The following is a 26190-nucleotide window of genomic DNA, read 5'->3' as shown; positions in this document are numbered from 1 at the left end:
GGAAAGTCATCTGAATGTAGGTAATGTTAAATCAGCTGAAAAATCCACCCGAGAAGTTCTTCCACCATATTCTGCTCAATTTTTAGCACTTCTGTAGAAATTGTCCTCTACTACACAACTTTGAATCAGGCCGGAAACGTGGCAGAGTTACTGAGGTGTTACCATGATTGGTGCATGCGCCTTGCCATTAGAAGAAAGTGAAACCGAACATCTTATCAGTTCCTTTGCTCGAATAGTTACAAAGCGTGAACTTTAGTCAATTTTTTTTTTTTTTTTATAAAAATGTTCAATATTTACCTGTTACTTTTAAAGTATGTTTCCTTTTCACTGAAAGTTTCTGTGTTTGTGAATGCTTGTATTTTGTTCTGTGGTCGCCTGCAAAGTTTTGTTTCAAACTCAGCTAGCAGCTTTTTGTGAATGAAGACACCATGATTCATTGATCCCCAGGAGTGCCGCCACATAAGATATCCTCATTCTGTAGGCCATGAGGGGTCAGAGCCTATTACCCTGTACACACATACAAACAAATGTATACACAACCTCACATACTTTTCAACTGAATTCAGCAAATGGTGCAACGCGCAATCAGGGTCCCTAGGGACAAAGAAAGAGGAAGAAAGTAATTGTTGTGGCGAGTAATGTGAGTACAGACAGGTGCAGCATCATTGCAACAAGTGAGTCCTGTACCTAATGGGTTGTAAATGTCCATGCAGTGAGGTGAGGAGTAAGACCAATGAGGTGCAATATAAGTGCAATGGAGAATTGTGTGACTGCAGCGCACTTCGATGTGGTTCTAATGCAATGCTCTACTGTGTGAATTGAAAAGGGTCAATGTGAATGCAACTGGGTGCAGTGTGATTCCAGGGGCTGCAGGGTGAATTCAGATAGGTGCAGTGGGGGCCCAGTGTAAGAAGTAGTGGCGTGTAGTTCTGTGCACTGTCCACTGTATTCTTGTGAGACAGTAAAGGAAGAAAGAACTTGCCTCAGATACTTGGAAATAAAACGTGGGATGTTTCATAAATGGATGCAAGGACATATATATCTCTAAACAGTTGACAAGTCTGCAGACAAAACACAAAAAGGGGCCTGTTGCTGCACCTCAAAGTAAGGGAAATAAAAGCTTGAAGACATATGTCCCACAGGAGCGGCTCCTCCATATGGGTGGAGGAGAACCCCCCCCCCCCCCCCCCCCCCCCCCCCAGCAGCAGAAGCTGCAAAACTTTCACCACGAAGGGTCACGGGCCACGGGGTGACGAGCACCGAGGGGAGTGCATTGTGCACTCCCCTCAGAGCGCATGTGTGTTTGACCGGCCATCTCGTGCTGGCCAAACAAACATGCGCTGTAGGCTCTGTCTCCAGCCCAGCAACACAGTTGCTGGGTTGGAGAGAGCCTGCACAGGCTCCCAGTCTGCCTGGGAGCGCACAGCCAGGGCTCTCCCAGCCAATCCTGATGCTGCTCAGAGCAGCGTCAGGACTGACTGCAGGGCAGGCTGGGGGCCTGTGCCTGCGGGAGAAGACAGAGGAGAGGAGCGGCACACGAGGAGCAGGTACGTTTTTATTTTATTTACATTAATTTTAAGACCAGCTCCCACGCAGCACTTCCTCCCCAACCACACGCACGCCACCCCCCCCCCCCCCCATCCTCATCCTCATTAGAGAAGCGAACCACGACTGATGTCCCTATCTAAAATCACATACAAAACTAAGCTAGATTTTCACCTCATTCTTTGGACTGTACATTTTCTTTAACTGGTGCCTTTACTTTTGGTGGTATTTTATGTGCCTTAAACAATGTCCTTCACACATCCTGCAGTCACTCTAGGCTAAGCAGCGCTTTGACAACCAATAACACTTATTGGTCTAAGCAAAAAACTTCTTTTGCTTCTGCACACCCAAATATCAGCTACAAGGGACTGTATTTTTACTGTGTCATTGTGCCTTTGTTATATTGATTTGACAACACATTGTCAAACATCAGTCGAAGCTGGTTACACTGGAAAGTCCATTTACAGGCCTAACCAAATCCCCAAAACAAACAGACAGTACCTGTGTTTGCAACCTTGTGTTGAGCTGACTGGCCCAAATTACCCACTATAAACCGTCCTTTCATTAACCAATTAATCAGAGCTGAATTTAAGCTGGCCTGCCTACAAACACGCTCACCTAAAGCAGAATAAGAGGTCCTTCAGCGTAATAGCAGTATTAATAATAACACCAAGAAAGCAGCCAGTGTGCTACACAAGGATCTGTACTGCTAACGAATCTGCTTAAATAAAATAACACCCTCCTCCACAAAAAGTCTAACAGCTTAGCAGCAGTCCTACGGCAAACACCTATTTGGAGGCAGTCCAGGCAGCCATTCTGCCCATTTGCCGGATCCTGATTGAATTCGTTAAGCACACCCATGTGGTGGTAATTAAAGTTTTGCACCTCCCTCGCCATAATATAGCTACAGACTATAGTAACAGAACATAAGTGTTGATGAAGAAAAAAAAACTACCAGGACAGCTAAGGCCAAACATAGCTTCAATGATCAATGATTTGGACAAGATACAAAGTGGTGAAACATATATTTATTAATCTTAACTGGAGATCGAAGGCAATCCAACATGCCTCTATAGGAGCGCTCACCAAATATCGGTCTCAAATCATGTTCCTTAGCACAACAATTTGACAAGGTGTTTCATGAAGAGACACTAAAACAGGTCTGCTTGACCTGCTTAAAGAAGGGACAACCTTCTTCACTCATTATAAATAAGGGAGAAACCCCCGCCAGTGAAACTCTAGATCTGAATGGCTGGCATTCGCTAGAAAGCGACCAGAGTGACTTAAACACTTCAAATCAAGTATCTTTAAATGGCACAACTTCTACCACAGAAAATCTCAGACGGGGTAACTTGCAGCCTTTCTAGATCACCCCCCAGACATCCTCCCTCAAGCCTGACTATCTCCATGGCAGGAAGACTTTGAGCCAAACAGCACCCTTCTGTTAACTCAAGCCCCTTCATTCTCTAGCAGGAAATGAATCCATTGCTGGAAATGATCATTGGCATAATTTATCAACATTTACATATTATGGAAGTTCACACGGATCTGCTGCAGGAAATTACATCTGCAATCGCTGAGATGGATAACGAAGTTAAGTTCTTATCCACTACCATTTCTCAAGAAAACTCGTATGTTCAAGTGGACCCTTCAGAGTGTTCATGTTCATCTATTTTGAATGAATTGCAAAGTTTTGTCAATATCTTGAAAACAATGATAGAAGAAACTAAATCCTCCACTTTAATGGAAATCCCATGGCTGCTACCGCCTAGCATTACAGGTAAAAACCATATAACTGTGCATTCAGATTGTTTAACTTGCAACTTCAAAAAAGGATTTAAAAACAAATTACACTAAATGTACCCAAGCTCATATGATCCAAAAAATACAAAAAACAACTGTGCCCTCTCCCTTGAACAGAAAATAAATGAATGTTGCCCACTGACGAAGCAAGCAAATGCCAGCACTGGGAGTAAGGCAAATCCATTAAGCGATTGTCCCTGTACTGGGCAAGTGCCATTCGATTCTAATTCATCCCCGCCTGTGATTAAACTGTATTTAAACTGGTCGTATTAAAAAGAAATAGCAAAAGACTTCATAAATTAAACAAGCATAATCAGATCACAAATTATATCAAGGACATTTCAAAATAAAGAATAAATATCCCACAACTGAATACAATAAACCAAGGGAAGGACAGTGAAATTTTAACATACAGTCCTAAGGATGCACAAACCCAAAATCACCTAACATTGAAGGCAACAGCTAATCATCAAGAAGAACAACACAATACTAACACAGTCAACCAGACTCAAAACAGCAGCCCCAGAAGCAACTGTATGCTGAGAACGTGTGAAGTTCAATTAGAAGTAAAAAAACTCCTAGTAGGTACTCCTGGTCCTTGTATAAATCGAACAGTAAATCCCTTCTCTCCAAATAAGGCTGACATTTTCGAAAGAGGGCTGTTATAACAATCAGACATGGGGGGAGGTTTTGATTCATAAATAGGGACGAAGAATGGTGTGGGAAAAGGATGTGGCGTAACAGCCAGAGCTGCTGGCTTTGGAGCTGAGAAACTAGGCTTCAGTCACGGAGTTGACTCAACAACCTGTGATTCTGAGCAAACCACTTGAGGCATATATATGTAACGGAGCAAGACAACTTGTTGTGCTGCACTGAGTGACATGGAGAGAGCAGAAATGCATCATATATACTAATATATGAGGAATTCCTGCTCTCCCCCTGTGCTGGAGCACTGAGTGCTGCCTAATGCTAACACAGGTACCCTTGCAGCAAGGTGCAAAGGTGCCTGCATTACAGGCTGGATTGTTTTTGTGCATGAGGGGACACCTTCCTGCACAAAACAAATTATATTTCTATTATTTTCTATGTGTGCAGAATACAGCATACACAGAGGAAATAATAAGGAGAAATAAAGATATTTCTCCTTCTTATGCCTCTGTCTGGAAGGTGTGCCATTTTGAAGCAATCCTGGGTTTACTAACCTGACCAAATCTGGGATTGTGCCAGAATTCATAAGTGGATGCATGGGAATGCCTATGTACCTCCCAACACAGAGTAATGCAAGGCAGTGATTTACTCTACCATGAGTTACTCTGGATTTACTAAGCCAAGCAAGTTCGCTTTGTCTGGCTTACTAAAATTACTGACGGGCTTGCTTTATCTTCAATCTGGTTGTGTGACACAAGGGAAAAGCCAGTCCTTTGAAAATATGGGCCATATCTCTCTGTGCCTAAAACAACAAAATTAATGTGTCTTATGTACTGTAAAAGGAGCTCATGGAAAGCACTCCCATACCTTTGGGTTGAGTTCAAGCTATTTAAAACTGCAAAAAAACAAATAAATAAATAAATGAAAAGAGGTTAGGCCCTGGCCAAAAAACAGAAAACACGTCAAAAGTGTTACGGAGTGCTGGTCTGTTCAATTATAAGTTTATAAGTGACATTTCTCTTGTTTCAGTGAGCATGTGTCTGACATTTGGCCGCCAATGTCTGACACTTTCTTGCAAGAAAATGTTTGTTCCTGCCCTTTGCCAGTGTCAAGATTTTGATTACCATGCACCTCTTTTACTCATTCTCAACTAAAATGGTAAGTGCAGTTGGCACCCACCACCTGAGCTCTCCCATATATCTACAGGCGATTCAGTTCATATTATGCGCTGGTATAATGAGTTACATGCATAGAAAAAACGACACAAATGTAACTTCAATGTTATGAAAATTAGGAAACATAAATAGGGGCTCAGGCTGCACTGCTGACTTGGATCGCCTGAAGGGTTTGCTGTCACTTTTGAAAACATCAGAGCTGCGCTGGCTAAGTTACTGCTGAAGTCTGGGAGCACTGGCCGGGCTTCAGCTCAGTCACTGCTTTTCTTAGTAAGAGTTTTATGGGCCCAAACCAGTTACCATGGAAACCCGAGAAAACTCTTCTCTGCGCCCCCCAAGCACCGGCTTTACACAAGCAGAGCTGAGATCAGAGTGGAGACCTGTCAAGTGCCACACATCTAGGAATACGCGCTTTGAACAATGAAGAGAAGCTAAATATTCGTGACATTACTTTCTAGTGCTGTGATGCAGGGAAATGAACTAAAATGCGTTACATTAACCCTAGCTGCGTGGCACTTGACATGGCAGCAACTGGGGCAAAAGAGTGAGATGTTTGGGGGGCCCCCTATGAAATCCAGATAGTGCTAAATACAACTGGGATTCGGTTCTGTGTAGTGTGAGCTTACTTCGACCCTGTGCCGGCTTTAGCGCTGGTGGCGCCCCGTGCGACAGTCTTTTTATGGCACCCCACTCCATGACCACCTCCTCGGGTTCACTCACTACCACCTGGCAAATAATCGCTCCAGGTGCTTTTTAAATAGCTATTTCGTAAGTCATTGTTAAACACAACGCCCCCAATCCTGGCTCGCACCGCCCTAAAAGCCGGACCTGCTGCCACCTGTCTTCTTTGTCTATATTTGAAAATTTGAGGAAAAACTAGTTGCCCTCATACGTCGAATCACTAGATGGCGGCATTTTACCATCAAGCAAACTTATAATTAACAATGCTGCAGAAACACATCGAGCAGAGCCTACTGAGACACCGATGCGAGATTGCAGTAACAGATGAAGCGGCGACATTTCTTGCGTTACTCCCCAAGTTACCCCCCCAAAAAAAAAATCAGATTGCAAAAATATGTTTTTGGCAGCTACTTCTGCTTTATGATTGTCAAAGGCAAGCAAAAGGGAGCCGTCTAGGCATGCTACTACAGGATGATTTGACTGGCCATCAACAGACAACACGAGCTCATCAAATTATTTTACAGTAATGGGAATATGTGTATGCCTTAGCACTTGAATGACATAGTTTATGTTGTCAGAGGTGCCAGTCAGCGAACATTTCAGGCAGCTATGACGAGTCTTTGGAACACGAAAAAGGTGCACAGCAGAAAGAACAAGCGGCAGATTTATGATGACTTTGCTTTCTAGCACAAAACTATTTTTTTGTCCTGGAAAAGCGACCTTTTTATAGCACAAATAGCACTTTGTGCCGCTTTGCCTCAGGGGGGCATTCCATGCAAGGGCGTAGTGAAGCCCCCGTTCGACCAGCTTCACCGAGGGTCAGAATAGCTTGTTTTTATTGCCGATTGTTGTCTTTAACTGCAATTTGTAGGTCACAAGATAAAAGCCCAAGTTAATAAGTATTAAAGGAAAGAAGATGCATAGCAAACGGATGCCAAAGGGGACAAATACATGACAGAATCATTGCAATGAAAAAATACACGGGAGGCTAATGGAGAGAGATAACAAAGACGAGAAAAGGAAATCAGACTGCAAAGAAGGAAAATGGTCACAAAGAAAAGAAGCACACCTGAAAGAAGGCACACACGAATAACGGCAGGCAAGAAAGGTGTGAAGGAAAAAAGGGATAAAAAAAGTTTAAAGGAAGTTTAAAAAAGAAAGGAGAAGAAAGAAAGAAAAAGAAGGATAGCCGGAAGGAAAGAAAGTAACAACAAAATTATAAATGACAAATAGAAGGAGAGAAAAAATGAAGGAAAGCAGGAACACAAAATGAAATACTGAAAAAGAAACATGGAAAGGAGTAATGAAAGACGAAGGAAAAATGAAGGAAGGGCAATGAAAGGAAGGAAAAAGAAGAGAAAGAATTAAATAAGGAAGGTGAAAGAATAAAATAAGGAAAGAGAAAGAAACAATTAAAGAATGGAAGACATGGTGAAAAGAAGGGGAAACGGAAGGACTGGAAGGCAAGTAAAGGATAAAAAATAAATGAGGAAAGAGGCGAAGGAAGCAAAGATGAAGAGAAGGAAAGAAAATGAAAGGACAGAAAGGTAGCAAGAAGGCGAGTTAGGAGGAAAGAATAATGGTGACAACGAAAGTAGGAGAAAGTGCAAACATGAAATAAAGAATACTATAAAGTAGAACAGAAATAATGAAGTAAAGCAGGAAAGAAAGGTATTAAGACAGAATGTATGATTGAATGATAGAGAACTAGAGAAGAAATAATGAATGAAGAATAAAAAGAAAGACAGATAATAGAAAAAGGGATAGAATGAAACTTAACTCCGACAAGACGGAAGTCCTCATCCTTGGTCGCACCCCCTCGGCCTGGAACGACTCTTGGTGGCCCACCGCCCTGGGACCCCCACCCACCCCAGCCAGCCACGCACGAAACCTCGGCTTCATCCTCGACTCTGCTTTCACCATGTCCAAACAGGTCAACGCTGTCTCCTCTTCCTGTTTTAACACCCTCCGTATGCTCCGCAGGATCTTCAAGTGGATTCCAACAGGAACCAGAAAGATGGTGACCCAAGCCCTCGTCAGTAGCAGACTCGACTACGGCAACGCACTCTACACAGGCATCCCAACAAAAGACATCAAACGACTCCAACGCATGCAGAACGCATCCGCCCGCCTGATCCTCGACATACCCCGCCGATGTCACATCTCCCACCACCTGAAGGACCTCCACTGGCTCCCCGTGGACAAAAGGATCACCTTTAAACTCCTCACCCACGCACACAAGGCACTACACGACACCGGACCCACCTACCTGAACACCAGACTCAACTTCTACGTTCCCTCACGCCAACTACGCTCTGACAACCTTGCCCTCGCCATCGTCCCCCGAATCCAGCGAAAGACCGCTGGCGGCAGATCCTTCTCCCACCTCGCCGCCAAGACCTGGAACTCACTCCCGACCTCACTATGCCAGACCCAGGACCTCCTCACCTTCAGGAGACTCCTCAAGACATGTCTCTTCGAACGATCGCAGCAACACCCCCCCCCCCCCAAGCACCTCGAAACCCTAACGGGTACATAGCGCGCTTTATAAATTTAATGATTGATTGATTGATTGAATGAAAGGAGGCAGACAGGAAAGAACGAAGAAAGAAAGTCTGGTAGACAATGCCGCTGTTTGGACAAATCATTTAAAACCATGCTGTCAATGTATAATTTTGCATTCTTTTTTCCATTTCGGATTCGGAAACAATTCTCAGAGGCCTATAAAGAAACGGTAGGGAGCTCTCACTTTCCTGTCATGATTAGAGCTATGTGGTTCAAAGTGTATGTGAGGGGGTTCTTTTTCTGGATACTCTCTTGAGTCTTTGAATGGCACCTCCGTGTTAAAGGGGAACCGCATATGGTCTTTGACGCAAATCATGTGTACTAAAATTGTGAGACCGGGCTTTGCATCAAAAAATAAAGCCTCCTTGAGGCAGGTGCTGTTGGAAATGGCCCTTCCAGCAGGGTTATCCCCTAACTTTTTGCCTTTCTCCTCCTATTTTTCTGGCCCTCTTTTTGTTGGCTTTAGGACTCTTGGCACTTTACCACTGCTAATCAGTGCTATAGTGCATGTGCTCTCTCCCCTACAACTTGGTACAATTTGCTTACACCTGTTTGGCTTATTTAATTTACTTGTAAGTCCCTTGTAAATGGTATACCATATACTCATGACCTATAAATTAAACGCTACTAGTGGGCCTGTAGCAAAGATTGCGCCACTCAGAGGAGTAGCCTTTCAAGCTTGTCTCAGGCCTGCAACTGCAATGCCTGCGTGCACAGTTTACTGCCACACTGACTTTGTAAGTCAACCAACTTGCAAAGGCCTAAACTCCCTTTTTGCTTCACCCAAGTCGTCCCTAAGGTTGGCCATGGATAGCCCTATGGGCAGTTTGTTGTCTATGTAAAAGTTAGAATGTGTGTCTTAATGTACTACTTGTCCTAGTAGTGAAAAACCGCCTAGTGCTGCTCCTCTCATAGGATTGCATTGAAAAAGCACTGACATATGTCTAATTGGCATCTTCTAATTTATAAGGAGTAGCATGGGCATGTTTAGTATTTTTGGAATTGTAGTGCGAAATCCTACTTACCGGTGTAGGTGGATTTTACATTACTATTTTAGAAATGCCACTTTTATAAAGTGGGCATTTCTATGTGCACATATATCCAGTGCTTTGCAGCCAGACTCTAATCCACGTCTGGGGCAGAGTGACAGCGCTGCTTGGTGCATACTTTCCAGAGAGTCATAACAGAGGAAGGGCTGGGTGTGAAAGAAGAGGCTTTTGCATACTGATAGACTTCCTAGGCTGGGGAGAGGGGGGCCATTCACACCTTACATGTGAATAGGCTGTGTTCTGACCTCACACAAGGGACTGATAACCCCCTACTGGTGTCAAGAGACAGGGCTGGGTTGAAAGGGTGTTGTGATTGACATGGAAGGACTCCTTTGACGTTAGCCCCTGAACAAACACATTTTTGAGTATAAGTAGATGGGCTCCTGTCCCCTGAATTTAGAGCACTTTTGGAACTGGGAAAGAACCTCTGTCAGAAGTACTGATGTACTGCACAAAAGGACTCATCTGGACTGCTCTTCTCTTCTTGCCCTGTTGCCTGGTATCTGCTGGGTGGCACAAAGGACTCATCTGGATTGCTTTTCAGTGTGTTGCCCTGCTGCCAGCTGCTCCCTGATTTTTTTGGTTCTGTGGGGACATGCACCAGATGCTGTTGGAAGAAACAAAGATACTCAGAGGAACCATCTTTGGGACTGCTGGCCTTGCTGGACGGGTCTGCCACCTACAGATTTTTGGATGGCTGGAGCAACGGTCCCCTTGCCTTGCTGCCTTATGTGCTGGCCTACTGTCTGTTTGCTCTACCTATGGTGCCCCCAGTGCTCCCTCGGGGGTCAGCAGAGAATTTCCCCCTGTTGCCAATGCTGCCCCTGGCCCTGTGGCTATAGCGCTTGGGGAGAGCTATACTTTACATCGGAGCACCCCGAACGAAAGTGCCTGCAGAGCATGTCGGGTTTCTCCTCCATCTCTCCTTGCCTAAGAAGAGTGTGTGAGGATTGACTGGGCCCTTGGGAGCGCTGGTCTTTGTCTCCTTAAGCGTGTGGTGAGAGCTGAGATCTGGTGTGGACCCCAACCCTGCTGGTGAGGGGAGGTAAGAGAGAAAGGAGAGCGGCGGCAGCTGTGGCAGGTGCTTCCGAAGCTTGTAGGAAGCGCGCACTGTCCAGGGCACAAGCAGGCACCAACTTTGGTGCATTCACCACCACGACCCAGTCGAGGCAGCAGGAGGAGCACTGCGGCTTTCCGACGCATCCAGGGGAGAAGCAGAGTTAGCACCAGCACCAGCTGCGAGTTCTCCGAGGTGAGAGGGGCCCAGAGAGGTCTTCACACCCCCACGGAAGCCCCTGGCTGGGAGTCTTGCTGCCTGGGAAAAAAGGAGCCGTTTTTCCTTGAGCTGCTACGCCCCATACTCATAGGCAGCGTCCCCTTCCCCTTTTGGAGATCTTGCAACAGGGAAGCCAAGGAGGGTTTACCCGTTCTTCCCTACCAGAGGTGTCAATCCCTATGTGTCCGTACCCTACTTGTGCCTGGGGGCCTGTGTTTGGAACATAGCAGGACAGGACGAAGACCTTGACGGAGGGCCCGTCCCAGCTGAGGATAAGATTTACCATATTAAATACCTATTGTAGGAGCACAATAGCGCTGGATCTCTACATTCTCTATAATGTGTGGTGTTAGGCCCTGTCCGGCCAAGGTAAACCTACAGTGGGCTGTGATGGGACCGCTAGTTCAGTGACAGCGTTTTTGATGACATATACCATCTGGGAATGTTTCTAGTACTTGCATTCATACTGATGATGATCTAACCAATGCTCGCTTAGCAGGGTATTACTGATTTATTTCATTTTTGGTCTAATGATGTTTTATGCAATACAGTTTATTTTTATATAACTTGTTGTGGAGTTTTCTTTGTGGTGTATTTATTGTGTCACTTGGTTGTGTGTGTTGTGCAAACACTTTATGCATTGTCTCTGGGATAAGCCTGACTCTCGTGCCAGGGTACCAAGAGGATGAGCAGGGGTTATCTTGGGTGTGTAACTAACTCACCCTGACTAGAGTGATGGGTTCTGCTGGCTTAGGTGTATACCACAGCCAACCAGAAACCCATTTCTAACAGGTGGAAAGCAGGAAAAATATTGTATTTCTCTTTAGATTTCACACATTACATGTCTGCTGAATAAAATATATAGCACATATTTACAAACACCCTGCTTCAGGTTTGCATTACTTTTTTAATGCAAACCTGATGCACAGTGTTGAGGTTGGATTTACAATCCAATGCGAATCAAGATTTGCATTGTATGTGTAACCTACATTAGAGCAAAGTTGTGCAACGTGTTGTCTTGCGTTAATTTGTGTCAAGAGGCATTGCCCGGGTGGTGCATGGGCATTCCAATGCAACTAGCCATGGCTTTTGATACAAATCCTTATCTACAAAGATCTGAAGACAGGGATTTGCTCCCAAAATCAAGCACTTCCTCGTGGCAGGAGTACTGAGGACAAATGAAAACTATTTGTACAGCATACATTAAACTTTAGTTTTTATACTGGTAGGTACCCCTTCCTACACAAAGTCTATGCTTTCCACAAAGCAGACAGCTTTGTACTATGGCTGCCTGGCGCATGGCAGACAAAAGTGCCCCACCCCAGGAAGAGAGTATAACAGCACACATCTTAGTAAATATGGCACTGGTCTGCTCTTTTCCTTTAATGCAATGCAGAACAGCAACTTAACTTGTTACACTGCACTGGGTGACTTCTATGCAAATCAGGGGGCCAATGTGTGAAATGTTTGGCATTTTTTTATGAATGCCTCAATATATGATTTTGTACTAGAAAGATAGCTCTTCAGTCAAAACCTATGACCGACAGAACGCACATACCTTTGTTGTGGTGCAAAGATATGTGTGGCGTTAGACTGCCATTTGTGCGCTAGCACAGGTGAAGAGACAGAGCAGCAGTGGGCCATATTTAGTGAATATGCCTATGTGCTGCTCTTTTTCTTTAGCATAACACAGCCCAGCAACTTTGGTTATTGCACTGCCTTGCACTTTATTTTTGCAAATTTACCTCCGGCAGTACAAATGAATGTGATGCTTGTCAGTGGTATTCTCATGACAACATCACACACTATACAAGTGCATTTGCCAACTTGTATGTATGTAAACTCATATGTTTTGCTTGTTGAATTTTCGACTGTATTTACCATAATGCCTGCCCTGCCGTAGACTGTGCTCTTTTACTTCTTGCCTCTCACTCTTCACCTTTGCAACTCCTATACGCTTGTTGATGGAAGATGCTTAAGACCTGGTTCTTCAGGATGTTGTATCTCTTCTTCTCTTAGTTTTCCATTAGCACTGGGAAACCCCAATGGGCTAGCTAAGCGCTTTACAAATCTGAAACTATATAGTATAGTCTCCAACAGCCTATTTCGTCACACTAAACAAATTCAAAAATTGGTTCCTGTCAGTAGGTCATAACCATTTAGGGATCCAAATCCTTACCAATGCTTACAGACAGATTTATTAAAAAGGTGTGCAACGCAGTGCAGCAACCACAACCTGTGTTGTGCAAGGGAGTAAACACACCACAGAGTAATATCCACAAAGATATGGCACTGTTGCTGTCGTCGCCGACACTGGCACTCAAACAGCTTCCTAACACCACACACACACCTTTGTACCAAAGTACAACTGCATGTGTGAGATGTCTAGCATAACTTTGTACTGGAAGGGTGCTGTTCAAGTAAAAATAATTACACTAAGACATACTTTAAAATGTTTCAATATTGTAGGTGCGATGTATATAGTGGGTCACATAGGCCTGCCTCAAAGAGCCATCATTTTTTGCTGCAAAACCCTGTCTACAAATGTTAGTAGCTAAACCTTTGCATAAATCATGTGATGCCTCTATGAGGTAAAGTCGTGCAAAGACATGAGCGATACTATGAATTACTTTTAGGCAATGTAACAGCACAAAAATACAAGTTTTCAGCTATAAAATAAATAACAAATCAACATATTGCGAATGTTTGTGCAACTTCTTGTGACCCTGCATCATTACAAAGTGTTGATAAATCTGCCCCTTTTTGCCCTGAAAGTGTGTTTTATGCTCTTGAGCTTAGGCATTGTCCTATTATGTGTAATTTAAGACAAAGCATTGCCAAAGCTGAGAAGTTTTGTACATCCTTCATAGATATAGACATATAGGGCCTGATTACAACTTTGGCGGAGGTGGTTAATCCGTCCCAAATGTGACAGATATCCCACCCGCCATATTACGAGTCCATTATATCCTATGGAACTCGTAAAACGGTGGCAGGATATCTGTCACATTTGGGACGGATTAACCCCCTCCGCCAAAGTTGTAATCAGGCCCATAATCATACCTCAGGTTTAAAAAAAAAAATGTTCTGAAGAAATATTTCATAAAATTGTAATCAATTACTATGTATTGCCAATTTCAATCTGGCCATTATGTGCCAATTATCTCTCATTTAGCACTTAAAATCTTTCATTGTTTTATAAGTGTTGAACAATTAAAGACACCTTTTAAAAACTTTACATATTCTTTACACAATTAAAAAAAAAACTGAAACATTTTCCAACATTAATCGGCGTGCATAGAACTTTCCGAATGATTTACGTTTGTCAAATTACCAACAAGTAAATCTCCCTTACTTTTTAGTGAGCTATACCTTTGAACTGGCAACATCAAAAAATATTTAGAAGCAGATAATACAATAATTAAGGATCTAATAATCCTTGCTCACTAGTTGTATTATTAAAGTGATAGTCAATTCACAACCTAAATGTTCACGTTTTCTAGAAGAAAAACATTCAGGCCCACATTACGACTTTGGCAGTCTATCAAAAGACTGTTGAAGCCACTGCAGTCAACAGACCACCAAATTAGGAGACCTGAAAGGACCTCCGCCTGTTTATGGGCATAAATCTGACTCAGTCGGCCTGCCCGACGGAGTTGAAGAGGCGGTTCCACCACAATACGTATTACGGCATGGCAGAGTCCTGCCGGTGATGCGGTGCTGGGGGTGGAAAATGCCAGGACCGTTCCCCTCCCGGACGACGACCGCGCTGGAAAAGGTAAGTTGATCATCCGAAAGGAGGGCGGGTGTTGGGTGCATGTGTGCCTGCATGGATGGGTGTGTGTGTGTGTGTGTGTGTGTGTGTATGTATGTGTGTGTGTGTGGAGGCTGTGGGTGCCTGCATGTATGCGGAGGGGAGGGGGTGTCGGGGTGCGAGTGCATGTGTGTTTGTATGCAGAGGGATGGGGGTATTTGAGTGCGTGTATATGTGCAAATGGGGGTGTGTGTCTGCATGTTTGCGCAGGGGAGGGGGGGTCAGGATGTGGGTGAGTAGGTGTGTGTATTGGGATGCATGTGAGTGGGGGTTCATGTGTGAAAGTCAGCGATTGAGTGGGAGCGCATGTGTGCAAGTGTGAGGATGAGGGGGGATATGTCCAGTTGGGGTGTGTGCATGTGTGTGGATGGGGTGTGTGCATGTGTGTGTATGCGGAGGGGGAAGTGTGTGAATGTATGCATCGGTGGAGGGGGTGGTGGTGTGCATGCAGAGGGAGTGTGAATGATTGCGGAGGGGGTGCGTATGTGTGAATGGGGGTGTGTGTATGTCAGTGTGAGAGCTGGTGGGGGTGTTTGTATAGATATGTGCGGTTGGGTGGGAGGGTGTTTGCAAGTGTGTAGATGGGTGGAGGGTGGCATGAAGGTGTGTGGACAGGTGGGGGTGGGTGCATGGAGATGTGTGGACATTTGGGTGTGTGTGTGCCGGCGACAGGAATGAGGATTCCTGTCACCAGGGTTTTCGTGGCAGGGCAACTGCCATGAAAATCCTGGCGGTATGCTGTGGTTTGGCTTTGGCCAAACCTCACAACTTGTAATGCGGGCCGCGGCGGTAAGACTGTCGCCACGAGGCTGGCGGTCTGAAGACCACCAACCTCATAATGAGGGCCTTAATCCTTTAGCAAGTTTTCACATTTTCTGATAACTACGGTGATGCTGCTATCTAATGGGTAACATGGACATGTGTACGAGCTGAAAAACATTTTTTTTTTTAGTTATTCACTAGATGGGTTCCAATTTCCAATCTTTGATGTTAGGTTTATTTATTTTGTCGGGCCAGTGATTCTACACACTTTCATTATTTACAAATAGAGGCTGTAGTATGTCCACAACAAGATTATAATTATAAAACAAATTATATGTATATTTGCTGTGATCAATACTGGTTTTACCTCAGCAAAGGAATGATTTTAAAAAAGCCCACCACAAAGATTGCATCACAGTATTTTCATTTGTTAAGAGCCAGACACTTTCCTGACTGTAATTTCCACAATTACCTTCTCTCTGTCACTTCACCTTTTTAGTGGGAACAGACAATAAATCAAGAAAATCTCAAGTTTTAAAATGACAACAATGTTTTACCAGTGTTTCAAGATGGTCTGATTTATGTCTCAACTAATTTGTAGTCCATAAGTGATTGCGTACTCTGTCACAATCTCTGATTGTGTTATCTACACATATAAAGTGCCTGGAACAATCAATTATGAACATATACTATACTATTTTAAAAGAATTCTTGAGTGAACATTTTTATTGATCATACCCACCCTGTGCAAAGGATGTTGTTCTTTTACCCATGCTGAGTGCCCATTTGCTCACGAGTAATTTGCTGTTGAAGTCAGTTTATTAATTGTACTTGAGACAATTGTTCTATTAATTGTTGTCCTGCAAATTTTATATGTGAAATTCAAATTCAGGCAGCTATTCAACCCCCCAGAATTCAGACCATTTAAATTGGTCCAGAAAGTTACTATATCAAAGAAGAGCCTGGTTCACATTGTATCATCCACAAATCCTTTTGGAAACCAGCTGAGGCATGTGGCAGGAAACCACAGTGACTTGTCTACTCCTGGAACCTTTGTAGATGTAAGTACCAAAAAACCTGCTGAGGCAGTATAAGAAAGAAGTAGGACAATTATTCCTTCAGACAGAAAGAGTGCCCTTTCAAAGAATTGAAACAATTCCTGCCCTCTGTAAGGGCCGTCATATAAAGTCTGGGTTGAAGCCTTCCCAATCTTGACATCACAAACAGACAGTTTTACTTCCTCTAAAGAGAATGAATCAGTGAAAGCATTCAATTTGGAGAACAGGCATGAGGCATTCACCAAATGCTGAATCAAGGCAGAGTTTCTATATAAATTGTTGGATTAGATGCTCATGAGTTTCTGTTTTTATTTATCACAATAGGTAAATATTATCTTAACTATTTATCTACAAGCATTTCATTACTGAAATATTGAGGAAAGATAAAATAATGTTACAAATAAATTAACTTCAAATACTGCAACTCTTGAAAGTCTTTGTTTATATCATACAACTTGAAATCTCAATATAGCATATTCCTTACACACACATGTATCTATATATTTACTACTGTAGTCCTACTGTACAAAAAGGGATAAAAATATATTCTCTCGAAAGCTTTACTGTGACTCACCATCACCCTATACCTCTATCAATTTATCCTCTATCTCCACTCTCTGACTCATCCCAAACCGATTCTACTGCTATGATCTCCAAAATAACTCTTCCTAGACTCTGCCCTCCTGGCTCACCCCATACCTCAACATACTACTATGATCTCCCAAACAACACTACTAAATTCTCCCTCATTTACCTCTCTGGCTCATCTCAAACCCCGTTTTACTACTATGATCTCCCTAATCCCTTCCTACAGACTCTTTCATCCACCCATCTCTCCTTTACTCATCCCAAACCTCATCTTTCTACTATGATCTCCCATATAACCCTTCTGGAACCTTCCCTCCTCTATCCCTCCATTATTCTATCCAATCCATATAACAGACTCACATGTCTTCTGCTCAGATTAACTCATACCTCCCTATACTAACAGTGTACTAATTTTTGTCAATAGGAAACCCACCACTAATCCTTTAGGGTGCCGGAGTAGCGTGCTACTCACCGAAAAGTAGTTTGACGCATCATCAGGAACAGTATGTGCTATATAAATCTAATTACAATTATACTGAAATATCCAAAAGGGCAACTGAGCTGATATTGTTACTACAGTTATGGGATTTAAGAGATGGTTTGATAGATCCTGATCACAAGCGCATGTTACGAGCCGTCTAAAGAGATACAGAGGAAATAAGAGCTTGCAGAAAACACTACAAGGATACAATCAGGGCAATGAAAGACACAATTAGAGGGAGGCTTGGAACCATGCGTGTCCCATGAATGATGTGGTCCAATTTTGGCAAAGTGAATGCATCTTTTTGTGAGAACAGCTCTGGCACTGTGACCATCCCAGAATATAGTTGTTACTCACTTTAATAAGGTTTATGATTCTAATTCTCTGGCAAAATGGGATAGTAGCATAGTAGCATAGTGGTTACAATAGCCCTGGAGAAGATGACCAGTTAATTATTACACTCAAAGATATAATACCAACAGTAAAGAGATGCTCAAGCAATAAAGCTCCGGGACCTCATTGGCTCCCTATACATCCCTTTAAGAGCAATCTTGACCTTTGGACCCCAATACTTGTAAAGGTTTTGCGCAGAGCAATTTGTGTGGGACCTCCTCAATCCCGGCTTAGTGCAATTATTGTACCTATATTCAAGAAAAGAGATCGAGGAGATCCCTGGTGCTACCGTCTGATATCCCTCATTGAGGACACTGTTAAGGTGTTGGGCAGTATACTGCTAGATCGGCTGGAGAATTGGGCTACTCAGAAGGGCATTCTAACTTCAGCAGAATATGGCTTTAGGCAGGGTCTGGAGACAACAGATCAGTGCCTGAACCTACATTTGCTGATAGGTAAATATGTGTATGTTAAAAAGGGAGGGGTCTTTACTTAACGCTCATGGACCTCAGTGCAGCCTTTGACCATGTCATCAGAGGTAGGCTATAGAGAATGCTGCTAGCAAAGGGAGCTGATCCTAAGATTATTCACATACACTCTCAACTCCACAAGGATGTTGAGGGCTGCATTAGGTTCGACCCCAATAGAGAATGTATGACACCAATCAAGATTAGGGGAGTATCAGACAATGATGTGTTCTGGCCCCATCATTTTCAGTCTTTATATAAATGATCTTGATAAATTTTTGAGGGGTTTAGAGGCGGACCCACCAAAAGTAGGAACTAGCAGGTTACCAGTCCTGATAAACGCCGATGATTGTATTGTTATGTCAAGAACAGGGCTGGGACTACAGAGGCTGCTGGACATATTTGTTGCATTTATGAACAACCTAGGACTGTCAATCAATAAAACAAAATCCTTCTCTATGGTGTGTCGCCACCCTTTAAGTAAGATCAATTCCCTCCATGTCATTGGCACCATATTTCATTGTGTATCTACCTTCACATATATTAGGATCCCATTTGAAAGTATGAGCTCATGGAAACATCTGTTGAGCTTGAGATCTGTGCAACTTCAACAGATGATTGCATCTGTGTTCACGTTTGCTCCAAATTGGGCTCCTCCCCATTGGAAACTATAATTCAAACCTACAAGGCCAGATGCACTTTGCATGGCTTCCTATGGTGCAGGCATCTGGGGGTACAAAGACTGCGTGGCTGCAGGTTAGTGAAAATAATTTTCTGTGAAGACTGCTTTCACTACCAAGAAGTGTCCCGACTCTAATATATCACGAGGAACTAGGCCTCCCGTACCACCTCATAAAAATTGCACCAACCCAGTTGTTGCTCTCAGCTTGGTCCAGGCCAGAGGCTGCACTTAGTGAAATGTTAAGAGCTGAATGTCTAAAGTTAAGAAAAGCTAAAAAAATTGACTGGCTGGCGTATGTGAAAGGAGTTGAGCTCGTTCGGACGGCCACATCTATATGTCAACCCACAGAGTGCTATCCAATTTATCAAAATCTTAAAAAAGAATGAATTACTAGGTTTAGTAGCAAGGAAACGAGCAGTAGTTGAGATCAGAAAGAGGTCAAAGAGTATTTTGTGCTTATTACAACTAATAATTATTAATATTGAACCATATTTGTATAAGGTACTGAGACATCAGAGGTTCTATTTGATACGATTTAGACTTGACATAGCCCATTTCCTGGTATTCTAACCCTCAGATGCCCACCATAGCAGAGCCCTTGCTAATTGCCCATGTAACCCAGTAACTCCACAGTCCCAGTTGCACTTTCTTCTTTTGTCATCCTCATAAGGACTCAAGGAAGAATATTTTAAGACCCCTAACTAAGGAATCTTAATATCAGAGTTTGCAAAGCATCCCTGGATCATCTCCAGCTGCTACAATCCGACATGGTTTGCCATACACCGTAAAGATTTATTGCAGCCGCAGTTAAACAGCATAGATTGTTTGGCAAGTAAAGACAATTTGGTGCCAGTGTTGTGCTTAGAAAGCTTCAAATGTGAAAATGGGTTTCGATATGTCACTAGAACTATTTATTTTTCCTTAAATTTTATATACAATATCATTGACAAACTGTTTTAACTGATTAATGCATACCAACATAACTAGTTGCCACTTGTTCAGCACTGCCTGTAAGGGGCTTGAACTTTATTTTAAATATGATGATTTTTTTGTCTTGTGATTTTAACAAATGATTTTAACTACAAGTTTATGTATTCTTTTACGTTTTTTTTTTTAACGGTATAAAGATTTACTTGACTTCCTTGATCATCATATCATACGTCAATCTCTCTCAGTGAAGTGCCTTCAGAATGAGTATCACTCTCCAAGTCACACATGACTTGAGACGCTGACAGGCCGTGAATGCTGAGATAGCTCACTGGTTGAGCATTCCTAGAATTGCTACTTACTTCATCATTTTGTTTTGATAAAATGTTTCCTGTGAGTCAGCATTTTTGAAAATATAAGAACAGAGTTTTTTTTCCTGTACCCAAGGTTCTCATTAAGTGAAAAAAACACAAACAAAAGTGACATTAAAAGAAACATAATGGGTTGCCTCCACGATGCAAGACAAGGGGCATTTGCCAGTTACGGAGCCTATCCACTCCAGAGTGGTGACTATTTGCAGCTCCTTGCAACAATCATTAAGAAGTAGTCTCTGAGGGCCTTCAACACTGTCTAGTGAGCAACCAACTTCTCATGAAACCGTTGATCTTCCTCTAGCGTCAGCTCCTTCAGTACTGGGTCAGTCTCTCTTTAACAGAATATGGAAACCATGCCTGGAGCCATCGCTCATTCTTGACAATTACATTTTAGACTCTCGCCATGAAGTCATTGGAGATTTATGTTTTTGTTTTGGATGAAGCACGTCAAAAAGCAGAAGCATCCAAACAATATTGAAAGGTATAGGATGTAATAACAGTTCATAGTTTGGGCCTTTCAAGGACAGCCCAAACCACACAATCCCTAGTCATATTTTCAGTGAAAAAGTTATCTGGACTTTCCTAGAAGCAAGTGCTTGGGATTGGTGCAGAAACTGACGTGTAGACTAAGTGGCGGGCATAGAAAACCATGGGACCATGGCATACGAAACACTTTCAGATGCCTGTAACATAGATTCTCCAATGACAGCTCTCTGCAAGTTACAGGGGACCCTGTCACTGAAGGATCCAGAAGTAGAATAACAAACACTGGCACGGAAGACAAACATGAAATGAAGCAATTAAATGCATTGTTAAGTGAATATAATGATGATTTATTTACCCTAAATCAATAATAATGCCAATTTTAGATGAACGCTTCCACGAATCAATACACAGAACAAAAATCTTGAAATACTAACTCTGGATACTATAAGTAGCCATTAGCCAGAACCGCTGGAATATTCAACTCTGCGACAGCGGCGTTTGTATCATTGCTACAGATTTGCAGCATTTGCCACAATCTGCAGATTTTAACTAAAAAAATTGTGTCTAGCTCAAATGGTTCAAAAGTCACAAAAAATGCAGCAACTCGTTTTGCCACGACTCAGAAGGCCTGGTTGTAAAAGTTGACTGTTCACCTTTCCATTATATTTAGATCTTAAACTGGTACCAATGAGGTGCAACCTATGCCGAGGGAGTGTTCAGTGTAAAATTTACAAAATAATTAAATCAGATCGCAAAATGTGCTGCATTATGCCGCATAATTTGCCTTTTCTTCCTCCATAATTTAGTCCGTCCTACCACATACGTTGGCCCTCTCCTGAGTCCTGTTGCATAATTTCAGTGACCCTGCCATTAGCCAACAAAAATGCGGGGACATTTCAATAGTACATTTGTGTCGAAGTATAGTGTGGCGGCTGATATCTCACAAATGATTGAGTATTGGAAACGCTCTGTGCTGAAAACTATTTCTAAAGTGTATTTATGAATGAACAATGGTGTCCTGAACATTGAAAGATTCCAACATGTTCGTACATAGTAATCGGACAAAGCTAAACAGTGAAAGGTCCTGAAGTCATGCACAGAACAACCATAACGTCTTTACAGTAGTTTCTAGATTGTTTGAATATTGGAATTACACTCTGTTGAACACTAAAAGATCGATTAGATAAAGAGAGAGAGATAGAGAGTTAGGGAGGGAGAGTTTGTGTCTGTGCGTGGTCCCATAAGGAATAACAATATGTAATAGAATATAAATACTCTGTGAATGAAATGTAACACACCACTATGGAAGAGAACCGGTGTTATTGACTAAAATCAGAGATGCTAAGACAATTCCATAATAATATAGATTCTACTTCTAAAATTTATTTAACGAGGAAATAAAACAGCCACTTAATTTTTTGCTCAAGGAATTATAACCATGAGATTTCTCAAGGAAATAAAAGCGATGTATGTTAAGGTCTGTTTTAGTTCTTAAAGTTGCAGAACATAATTGCAGCCTGTACATTTAGAAAACGTACCTTCTTTGTCAGAGATTTCAGGTAACTAGAAGGCATATCTCTAGGAAATGGTGCATTCAACAACACCTCTAAAACATTTATTAAAAGGAACAACGCCAATGAATAGCCTGCTGTTGAAATGCAGGCAATTGAACATTACACCCTTCACTTATGTGTTGGAAAGAACTATTTTTTGTGAGAGCTGCCTGCTTTGGGAGAAGGTAAGTGGGCATAAGGGATGGGCATCAAAAGGGAGTCTGCGAAATGGCTCCTAGTTGATTTCTGTGTTGCACAAGTCACCAAAACATTTCTTATGCTGAATAACTTAGTTGAGCGGTTTGATCAAATAAAGTCATAGCTCGAGAAACATATTCTTTATGAATCACATTTCAAACATTTTAAGGCGCATCCAGAACTGAAAAAACACGAGGTAATTTCCACTCTCTGAGCACCACTACTGTTTATCATTCCTATTCCTTCAACTAACATTGGTGTGAAGCTGAGCTAACAAAAACAAACCTCTGGAGAAAACCAGTAAATAGTTGGAGAACACCCCAAAACACATGTAATGAAAAGCAACAAGAGCCTTACCTAGAACATTGATGGAGGCCAGTGTACTGATCCGGGCCACGCGATTAGCTGCACTGCATTCCCAGATCCCATGCTCTTCCTTGGTCAGGGGCCTGAATACCAGGCTGTTGTTGGCATCAGTGTGGGTGTCAATCCTGACTGCACTGCCCACCTGCAATACCAAAAATCAATCAGTTTATCACTTAACAGATCCCGCAACACTTGCAGTAAATTGAATTGCTCATTCAAAAAAACTCTCAAGAGCAGAGAGTGATTTATCAATATTCTTCAGAGTTGTGGTGACAAACAAGTTACTTGTCTTCGGTAACAAATTATCTGGTAGAGACTTTATCTAGCTGCAGATTCCTTATTTTAGAATTCCGTGGGGTCAGCTTCGATTCCGGGATTTTTTCAGCTGAGCAGTACCCTGCGCGTGCCATTGGGTGGCGTAGTTCGGATCTGCGTGCATCACCTGGCTCCACGTCGTCAGCATCGTTGGAGCTGTCTGTGACGTCACGGTCTTCTATATAAGCACCATCCCGGCGCGCCTATGACAGTTCTTTTCCACAATTTCCCACTCCAGAAGCGCAGAGTCATGGAAGAACCAACTTTCTCTATTTGTCTGTGCGAAATGCCATGCCCTGAAAAAGGGATAAAAATCTGAAAATTCATAATATTTACGCAAAGCAGGGAGGCATGCGTGGGTGTAAGGAATCTGCAGCTAGATAGAGTCTCTACTAGATAATTTGTTACCGAAGGTAAGTAACTTGTTCATCTGATAGAGACTTCTAGCTGCAGATTCCTTACCTTAGAATAGATACCAAAGCCATAACCTCCTGGCGTGGGCTGCAGACATATACTTTATACAAGAAAGTCCTGTAGGACCAAGCGAGCAAAATGTCCATCTCTCCTCACCTGGCTATCCAGGCAGTAGTGCCTTGCGAGCGTGTGCAAGGAAGCCCACGTTGTCGCCTGGCAGATGTATAGGACTGGTATGCCTCGAGCTAACGCCGTGGTAGCAGCTTTCCTCCTTGTAGAGTGAGCTCTCAAGCCCTCAGGAGGCTGCTTCTTAGCCAATGCATAGCAGATTTTAATACAGAGAAAGACCCAGTGCGAAATGGTTAATTTCTGAATTGCCCGACTCTTCTTTGCACCAACCTACCCCACAAAGAGTTGGTCATCCACCCCAAACTCTTTTGTGTGGTCAAGGTAGAACGACAATGCTCTTTTTGGGTCCAGACGGTGGAGACCCTCCTCTTCTTTAGAAGGATGCGGTGGAGCAAAGAAGGTGGGCAGGGTGATATTCTGACCCAGATGGAAAGGGGTCACCACCTTGGGAAGGAAAGAGGCACAAGTTCTGAGGACTCCCTTATCAGGATATACTGTGAGATATGGCGGTTTTGATGATAAAGCCTGCATCTCACTTACCCTCCTGGCAGATGTGATCGCTACTAAGAAGGCTATTTTGAAGGTGAGCAGCCAGAGAGGACAATTATGTAAATCCTCAAATGGAGCACACATAAGAAAGGTGAGCACCAGATTAAGGTCCCACTGGGGCATAACAAAAGGCGTAGGTGGAAACATATGTACAAGCCCCTTTAAGAATCTCTGTACAATAGGAGACTTAAACAAAGACTGTTGATCAGGCAGTTGAAGAAAAACTGATAGGGCAGAAAGATAGCCTTTAAGAGTCCCTAAGGAGGAGCCCTGGGCTAGTGTCAGAATGAAAAGAAGGATATTAGAAAGAGAAGAAGAAGATCAATATTTATCTCTGTACAACATAATACAAAATGCTTCCAACGGCAGGCGTAAAACGTCTTGGTAGAGGGACGCCTGGCTGCTAGAATGCCATTACAGACTTCGGGAGGAAGGTCATAAACCATCGACTGCCGCCACTCAATCTCCATGCATGAAGCCGCAGAGTTGACAGGTTCAGGTGGAGAATCTTCCCCTGCTGCTGCGACAGAAGATCCTCCGGAAGAGGCAACCTGATTGGAAGATTGATGCTTATGTTGAGAAGCTCTGGATACCAGACTCTCGGTGCCCAATCCGGAGCCACTAGGATTACTTTGGCCTGATCGTTCTTGATTTTCTTGAGAATTATGGTCAAAAGTGGTATGGGCGGAAAGGAGTACAGGAGGCCTGAACTCCACTCGTGATGAAAAGTGTCACCCAGCGATAGCCACTTTGGAAACTCCAACGCGCAATACTGCTGACATTACACGCTCTCTTCGGAGGCGAACAGATCTAAACAAGGCTTTCTCCACTGCTGAAAGAGTCCTTGCGCCACCTCCAAATGAAGACACCATTCATGATCCGCTAAGCACCGCCGGCTGAGTTCGTCCATTCTGGAGTTCAGAGAATCTGCCAGGTGTTGAACCACCAGGGTTATGCCCTGGTGTTCCAGTAATGTCCAGAGACATAGAGCCTCTTGACAAAGGGACCATGACCCCACCCCACCCTGCTTGTTGCAGTACCACATTGCAGTAGTGCTGTCCGTGAACACCTGCACTATCTTCCCATTCACAACAGGAAGAAATGCCTTTAATGCTAGCCGGATCGCCCGAAGCTCCAACAATTTGATCTGAAGCCTGGATTCCGCCGGAGACCATAGACCTCTGATCTTCACCTCTCCCAGATGGCCACCCCATCCAAGGAGTGACCCATCTGTCACTATCATGAGATCTGGTTGGGAATGGGAGACGAGTCTGCTCTTGACCCAATCACAGTTCACTACCCACCACTGAAGGTCTTTTGCAGTTCCCTCTGAGATCTGAACCATGTTGGTAAGATTTCCCTGATGCTGTGCCCATTGGAACTTCAGGTCCCACTGCAGAGCTCTCATATGCCATCTGGCATGTTTGACTAATAGGATGCAGGAAGCCATGAGTCCCAACAGCCTCAAAATCTGACTCAACAATAGAGGATAGAGGCCGAAACATCGTTATCATAACCTGAATATCCTGGACTCGCTTTTCAGAACAGCTCCGATGAAAGGGAGCTTCTAAGAGGAAGTAAGGTGTGACTTCTGCACATTCATAGTGCACCTCAGCGAATGCAGAAGGTCCGCTGTAGTCTGAAGGTGGGTGACGAGAGCCTGGGGCGTCGGAGCCTTCAATAGCCAGTCATCCAGGTAGGGAAAGACTGAAATCCCTAACCTGCACAGATGAGCTGCCACCACCGCCATCACTTTGGTGAACACCCGAGGGGCACTGGTCAGACCAAAGGGGAGCACGGTAAACTGAAAGTGCTTGTGGCCCACCTTGAATCGCAAGTAACGCCAGTGGGCAGGAAGGATGGAGATGTGAAAATACGCACCCTGCAAGTCT

At 43.3% G+C, this 26190-nt stretch overlaps 1 protein-coding gene across 2 annotated transcripts in view; it reads right to left on the bottom strand.

Annotated features, from left to right (window-relative positions):
- IGSF9 (immunoglobulin superfamily member 9) overlaps positions 1 to 26190 on the bottom strand; it is a 466550-nt gene that overhangs the window by 212690 nt on the left and 227670 nt on the right. For both annotated transcript variants that reach the window (XM_069217763.1, XM_069217765.1), the window contains exon 11: positions 22883 to 23033. In XM_069217763.1, coding sequence (XP_069073864.1) covers positions 22883 to 23033 — 151 coding nt within the window. The remainder of the gene's footprint in view (positions 1 to 22882; positions 23034 to 26190) is intronic.

This window comes from Pleurodeles waltl, chromosome 12 (genome assembly GCF_031143425.1).
Source record: "Pleurodeles waltl isolate 20211129_DDA chromosome 12, aPleWal1.hap1.20221129, whole genome shotgun sequence".
NCBI lineage: Eukaryota > Metazoa > Chordata > Amphibia > Caudata > Salamandridae > Pleurodeles > Pleurodeles waltl.
Note: the sequence above shows the minus strand (reverse complement) of the source record. Positions and strands in the feature narration are given on the sequence as shown.